Consider the following 7811-nt stretch of genomic DNA (forward strand, 5'->3'; position numbering starts at 1 on the left):
GTGCATAAAAATGTGTTGTTAGTGGGTTTGTTGGTTCTTTCCTTATTTAAGTTCGTTGTTGATCTTTTATATATATATATATATATATATATATATATATATATATATATATATATATATATATATATATAATTTTTAAGAGTGAAAATAATAAAAAGAAGGTAACTAGGGTTAAACAAGAGATTTCAGAACAAACAGAGTTAACAAGATATTCAAGGAAAATAGAAGAGGAAACAAAGACAGTGATGTCAACATGGGCAAATGAAGCGGGGGTTGCATCCCTCGCCTTACCCCCGAAATTCATTCGTTCCATCGTCCTCTCCAAAATTCATCCTTATGTCGCGCCTTACAAACGATGTAAATTTTAGAGTTTTGACATTGTTATCGAGTCACACCTTGCGTTATTTAGAATCTTGTTGACAACTAAAAAACATTGTATTTTGTTGAATTTTAGAAACTCAAAAACATTGCTATTATTTATTATATTTATATAATTAATATATATTAATATAAATAAAATATTAACGGACCCCGGGTTCGGGACGGGAACATCCATCCCCTCCCCCATCCTTGATTTTTTAAACAAATATCCCCTATACAATATCAAGGTCCCATGAGATTTTTTTGACATCCCTAAACAAAGATGATACTGAAATTTGAAAGCCGGATTGAGGGTTTGAATCCAAGGATACGGCTGAATTCAGAGATTGGGGCAGAGATGCTATTTTCCCCGTTTGGCCCCCTTGCCACCCCTATGTTTACTCATGAAATGAGTAAATGCTAGTGGAGGAACGCAAATCATGTCAAAATATCATTGGGTTGGGTTCCGGCCCAAGATATGGCTAACTGGTGTAAGATCAGGAAATGGAAATCCCTTTCTTAAAAAAATAATAATAATAAAGAAAAAAAAAAAAAAAAAAACGAAATGAAAAGAAATAATAGGGCATTTGATTGTAACTAAAAACAGCTTGAGGACATGATGTAACGTTAACTGAGAATTAGCTAGATGCTATAGATGAAAGAGTGAAACAATAACAACAAGGTTCATGACATCAGATCAGATCTATCTACCAAATATTCAGGGCAAACCAGTCAGTTTAAAACAATATTAGGCCAAACAAGAAGGGGCTCATCTCATCTCATCTCATCTCTCTCCTTCCTTCCACAACACGACACAATGTATAGCTCCTCTCCTAATAACAAGAAAGACATTACAATATTCAGAACACTCACATAAGAAACCGCCACGTCCCTCCCTCTCGTGTAATAAACTGCAACACTTTGCCTTCCTCACTCTCTCTGTCTGTCTGTCCGCCCTAAACAACCCAAACTCTATTCTCTCTGCTCAATGCATGCATGCCCCTACCTGACATACCATACCAATAACACATTTATAAAATCATCATATTATTAAATCACTCAAATACAACCCCACCATTCGTACCTTCACACCACCCACCAATTTTCTGACCCCAAAAAAAAAGAGTAAACATCATCTGACTTCTCTTCAATCACCACCACTATTGCCGCCCATAAAAGTTACCCCCACCGCCGCCGCCGCCACCCCGCCTTGATTGACCTTGACCCCTCTCTTTGTACCTCTGACCCCCTGAATTCCCAGACCCATCAGCTACACCTGCACCTGCATCCAGTTTGTTTGATCCGACTGGCTGATACTCGTAATGCAGATTTTGCCTTGGCCTTTCCCGGTTTATGTTTGCGTTATTATTGCTATTATGCTGCCGCCCACCACCACCACGGTTGTTTTGCCCATACTTCCTAAAACCTGGCTGCTGCTGCTGCTGCTCAAATGGAGGGGATTCATCTTCCATGTTATTATTTGGGGAATGAATCCGTACTCCTCCTCCTCTTGGCTTTCTCTCTCTTCTACCCTCTTCACCGCCATGATGATGTTCCTCACCACCACCTTGACCTTTATATGCTGCTGCTTGAGCTTGAGGTTTTGGTTGCCAATGAGTAGAACGATTCTCTTTCGCAGAAGTAGGCCTTTCTGTTATTACCTCGGCTTCATCCTGATGATTTTTCACTGCCACTGTCGCTGTGCTCCTACTCTGACTCTTGTTATATGCTGCTGTTGGTTTCTTTCCTTTATTACCACCACCTTCATCTTTCACAACACTGGTTGTATTGGTTGTTGTTGTTGGTGGTGGTGGGGGAGGATATTCAGGCATAAACCACCCATCAGACGGGTCCCAGTCATGCATCACATTCATTTCACCTGTAGCTTCACTCTTCTGGCTCACACCCACACCTGCAGCTTTCTGATTATTATGATTTTTCTTTACAGACACTCCCTGTTGCTGGGATTTCATCTGCGCCTTATTTTGCTTATTATTATTATTACTATCAGATGATACTGGAACTACAGGTTGAACAACCACTTCTTGTGATGCATCTTCTTCTAATGCACCTTTCATGGGTGAAGATGGTGTTGATTGCTGTGCCAGTTCTTTAGCTACTGGTTTCGGAACATATCTTTCCATTTCTGCCCTTCTGCTTTTCAGATTAGTCTGGACGGACGTCTTCACTGGCACCACCACATCATCCTGAATAACTCTTTGGCTTTGACCTTGACTGTGCTCATCACCACGATCTTCTTTGTTGTGGGCCCTAACAGGGGCCCACACAACACCATCATTCCCATGAAACCTATCTGCTGATCTGTTATTGTTATTATTAGCTTGTGGATTCCTTGGCATCCTTCTCGAGTGCTGCTGACCTTTATTATACTGGATGTTAGATTGCTGCATCGAATCCTTGCTTGAATCTACTTCAACATGAGAGGTTGGTTCTGAAGAAACCTTAGCCACGTCACCTTCCATCACATCATCAACTTTAGGCTTATTCTTGCTACTCTTGTTATTTCTCTTTCTTTGTTGTTGTTGTTGTTGTGTTGTTGATAATGGGACATGAACAGTTTTGCTTTCAGGCTTTTCAGCATCAACAACAGCCTCTTGTTCACTGTTCTTACTGTTGCTGACTTGGACAACTGCTTGAGATTGACCTTTTGTGTCCAAATCTGAACTCACTTTGCTAGTATCAGTATCTGGTCCCGTTTTTGGTTTTTGGGATGAACCCTCCACATCCTCCTGCTCAGCAACAACACTAGTAGCAGTAGCAGAAGCTTCAGCAGTCTGTGTTGTACCATCTGCTGCTAATGTTGTACGCCTATTCAACTCTTCCAATTTCGCAAGGGCCTTTGCTTTCTGTTCCCTTATTCTCTCTTCCTCTTCCTTTTGTAATTGAATTGCACGCTGTTTCGCCAACTCCCTCATCCTAGCACGCTGATTCAGTATGCAGCCATAAATAGATATATAGACGGTTAGCCATATCCACAACAAAATGATGATAAATTGTGTTCTTCACCACTGCTTACCTGTGCTTGACCATCAGCAGGGTCAACCATTGGAGTCAGAGAATCGCCTGTGTTCTTAGTTTCAGGGTTCTCTTCAGAAACATGAACTACATTCTCAGAACTTGGAACTGGAGATTTCTTTCGCCACCCATCATTATCTTGATTAACTGGTCTTCCTTTTCGCAATCCATGATGCGGTTGCCTGAATATAACATTATACATAAAACAAAATTATTATATCTATATATGAAGTCGGACATCAAAAAATCCAAATCATAAACCTTGAGACTACTGATGCGCTTGCGGTGGTGGATTTAGAGGTATTATCTTTAGAAAGATTGATGTCACGAGGAGGGGCAAGATCTTCAGTGTTGGAAATCGTACCAAATGTAAGGGTAGAATTGTCCTTGGGGTTTGGGTTGTTAACTAACCTATTATTCTTTTGCTCCTCTTTTAAATTACCAGATGCAACATCAGATGTCCCGCGTACTTTCGCATTCAAACCTTCAATCTTTTGTATCAAGCTTGCATCTTTAGGGTTAGCTGAAACATCCTGAGCCACCTCTGAAACAGGTGTCACAGTTTCTGATCTTTTACCCCAACTCTCACTGGATGCTTTAGAATTAGAAGGGTAATTTTGGCTTCCTAACATCCTGGAAGGAGGAGGATTATTCTCAACAAGTGTGTTTCTTCTAGAAGGCATATCTTCGTTCCTTCTGGTGTCACTTTTGTGGAATGATGGTCTTGGCTGTGGCTGCTCATTCTTTTCTAAAGCCAGTGAGTTTGTTGCAGTCTGATTCTCCCAACTACCCTCGTCCACGTCAGCATTCCTTTCGTTTTCACGTTTCCTAAGAACTTTGTATGGCCCACGAGGCTCTTCATGTGGAGGAACAGAATCCAATTGTTCCGGAACATACATGTTTCCGGGGGGCCCACGCACGCCACCTCTAAAATGGGGATCACCAAGCTCCGAAGGGTTTTGAGGTGGACACATGTTGTAAACAGGAGGTCCAGGTGGCATTCCCATAAACGGGTTATCACGGTCATTGGGATTGTGATTATAACCCATTGGTGGACCAAAATACCCTTCGTAAGGCACAGGACCAGGGTAAAACCCAGGCCTGATAGGCATACCGGGGCGTATAAAAGCATCAGGCATCTGGGGTCTATAAAAATCTCCGTTTCTTGGATGATGGCCTCTTGGACCGGGCCCCTGTTGTGAATTTGCTAAAGGAGGCGGCATCTGAGGGCGATAGTAAGGGAAAGGTTCCATTGGGTAGCCGCCATGAGGAACAGGGGGGTATGGTGGACCTCCAGGTGGTGGTGGTGGTCCTCTATACCAAACACCAGGTGCATTCATTGGTGGGCCACGCCATGCATCAAAATGTTGAGGGGGGACATTAGGGTTCAGATATTGGTGTGGTTCCCCTTGCCAGTGTTCTTCAACATGTGGTGGACCTTCTCTTGTCCAAGTTTCAACACTTCCACTCTTGGTATCTGCAGTCAAGAAAACATTAGTATCAAGTAATGTAATACATACACAATCATCTGCAAATTGCCAAAAAAAGATGCTTTGATAATAGAAAAATGAAGGCTAAAAAAAACACAAACCATGCTGAGACATTTCGTTTCTCTCTTTGAAAGGTGCAGTTCTGCCAGAGGCTGAGCCAGGACGAACATGAGATTCATGATCTGACACAAATGCAAAAACAACAACATAAAATGCAGAAACAATCTTTTATTAGATGACTGATGAAATCACTGCTAAAATGGTTTGTAATATAACAAATAAAAATTACCATGTGGTTCGCTACTCTTTGCATCTTTTTCAGAACCCAAAGTTGGAAAGTCCCCGGAACTCAGAGAAAAATCATTACCCTTGGAGGGTATTGACTGCAGAAAAAAAAGAAGAGTCAAAGACTGATTAAAAGATTCCTTTTTGTTAACACATGAGCATCTCTGTTATGGTGCAGAAGAACTTACAAGCTTATCTGAAGTAACATTAGGGCCCCACGCCATGGAATTATCAAATGTGGGTTCAGCAAAACGGGATAAATGCGAGCTACCAGGTCTTGTCTCTGCACTGAGTGGGCGTGAGGTTGTTAGTGTTGACTGGTTTGACGTTAATACCCCTGAAGCAGATGATGGCCTGGAATTTGGACCCCATGTGTTAGCAGCAGAAGGCTCATGGGTTCTTTCACTGCCAGCTGTCGATGGTCGACTGAGGCCCCCGCCAGATGATGGGCGGCCAGTGGGATGACGTGGTGAAACGGTGTTACCATCAGAATTTGGTGATACTGCTGATGCACCCCAAGGATTTGAGGTTGAAGAAGATGGCCGACTTCCCCAGCTAAGGCTACCCCTGTTAGAGAAAACAACAGCAATGTAAGAAACCTGAAGGGTAAAAGTGGCATAGAGAATATTATAACAATTAACAAGAGTATAGGATTATAATAAAGCAGTGCTCACTTGGGAACAATCTCAACATTTGGATCCAGACCATGATTCTCTAACCTTGAAACAGCAAGAAAAAACATTAGGTTATTCTTATTTATTACAGAGTCAAAGACAATTGACTATTCAGCAGTAAAAGCATACTTTTGGCTAGGTAAATTCAGAGGTTTAGGAACAGCAACTTTCCCCAAAACAATCATGCCACCTCTTCTTGCAGAGGCCCACCTAAAACAGAAAACAATAGAAGATTAAGTACATTGATTTCATGCTGTTCAGGAATGTAAAAGGCAAAAGAGGAAAACAGGAAGTGAATAACATTACAAAACTAAGACCCGTTGTTTTAATTAAAAGTAAGACAGAAGGAAAGGGATAAATAATTATACCTCCGCTCTCCAGCCAACATACTCGATGTCATTGTTCAAATGCAGTCCCAAGGTCATCCAAGAAGTATCTGGAAGACCTGCAGATGAAATCAAAATATTACTTTGGTTACTATAAAGAACTATTGAGTATTGACTAGTTGACTTGAATTCAGCCATACAACAAGTGATGTTATATGAGATTACAGCATCAACAACACTCCAATACCTAGTCATTTACCAACTAAAGCCCATAAAAAAGAATGATGCTTTAAACAGAATGAACTCCGCACAACAAGATTTGAAAGAGCAAGCATTCAACTTAAACAATATCATCACATTCAAGATAACCAAAAGCATCTCACGTAGTCACGTATCACCTACGCAATTGTTTCACGCAATCAAAGTGAGTAAAGTGTACTTCTCACACTATCGACTTCTCAAGAAACCTCCCTACCACTAGTCCTTAAAGTGTATGAGCACATTCATAAATACACAACAAAGCTGCTTCCATGTCATTAGTTCGAATAAGTTAATAGTAAAGACTTATATGTCGTTAATTTCAACATATTAATAGTAAACCATACTTTTTATATACTCTTCAGACTTATATAACACCCCGTGCTATATTCGTCCTATATTGGATCAAAAGGAAAAAAGGGCATCCTACATCGGCACGTAGGGTAGTGTAGCAATATATATATCCTTTCACATATGAACTTCGATTCACACATCGAGGACATATTTTGCGTTAAAAAACCGAAGAAAAAAAAAAGAGAAAAGCAAAATACTTCCTCGATAAACATTATCAGACCTTCGAGCGCTTCGAAACCCTAAATTTCAACTCTAAATTAACCAGAAGTAGCACACAATAACAATTTATAAACAAAACCAGAAAATCGAACATACGTACGGAGAGAAAACGCTTACCGTCGATAAATAGGTAGGGTAATTCCGATCTACAACTACAACTCCGATCTGCGATCTTGGAAAGCGATAGCAAGGACGATGCGAAGGAGGCGAAAGGCGGTGGTGTTTGTATCGGTTTGGGTGTCCGTGTGCGTGTGTGGTGGAGAGAAGTGTCGCGAAGGGGAATCGAGGGGGTTGGGAACAGTGGATGTGTGGGTGGGTCGAAGTCGAACACCGGAAAAAGGCTAAGCCCAAAAAACAGAGAAAGCTCCCTCGCTTATAACTTAAGTTATAGCCCCCAAACAATTAAATTAACAATTAACAAAGCATCTTAATCTTAATCTTAATCTTAATCTTAAACATAAATTAAATAAATAAATAAATAAAAGTTGAACTGAAAATGGATACAGTCAAGCTTCGTTTCACAACTTGCGTTGTCAGCCATTGGATTGTGTAGCCGATGGTTGGAATCACGTAATGTTTTATTCTCCTAGTCTACACCCTTGCTTTTAGAATTAATGTCATAAATAACAACAAACTATCATCTTCTAATTAATTTGATTCAAACTATCACGTTCTAATTTATTTGATTCTCATTCCTTTTTTTTTTTTTTTTTTGTACAATAGACCATGAAGTCGCATTTTATCTCCTAACTTTAACATGTGTTTAATTTCTAATTTATTTTATTCTTATTCGTTTTATTTGTTTTGTG

General features: G+C 40.4%; 1 protein-coding gene across 1 annotated transcript; it reads right to left on the minus strand.

Moving 5' to 3' along the window:
* Positions 1–982: 982 nt before the first annotated feature.
* MOS1 (modifier of snc1) lies at positions 983–7369 on the minus strand. Its single transcript, XM_078990933.1, has 11 exons — positions 7120–7369; positions 6214–6290; positions 5975–6055; positions 5846–5890; positions 5360–5738; positions 5176–5269; positions 4988–5068; positions 3658–4873; positions 3398–3578; positions 1445–3305; positions 983–1366 (listed from the first exon to the last, which is right to left on the minus strand). Exons 2-10 carry the CDS (start codon positions 6243–6245, stop codon positions 1521–1523), a joined length of 3894 nt encoding a protein of 1297 aa, XP_078847059.1. The 5' UTR covers positions 6246–6290; positions 7120–7369; the 3' UTR covers positions 983–1366; positions 1445–1520.
* Positions 7370–7811: the final 442 nt, after the last annotated feature.

Source organism: Lactuca saligna, chromosome 4 (assembly GCF_052625555.1).
Source record: "Lactuca saligna cultivar CGN05327 chromosome 4, ASM5262555v1, whole genome shotgun sequence".
Lineage (NCBI taxonomy): Eukaryota > Viridiplantae > Streptophyta > Magnoliopsida > Asterales > Asteraceae > Lactuca > Lactuca saligna.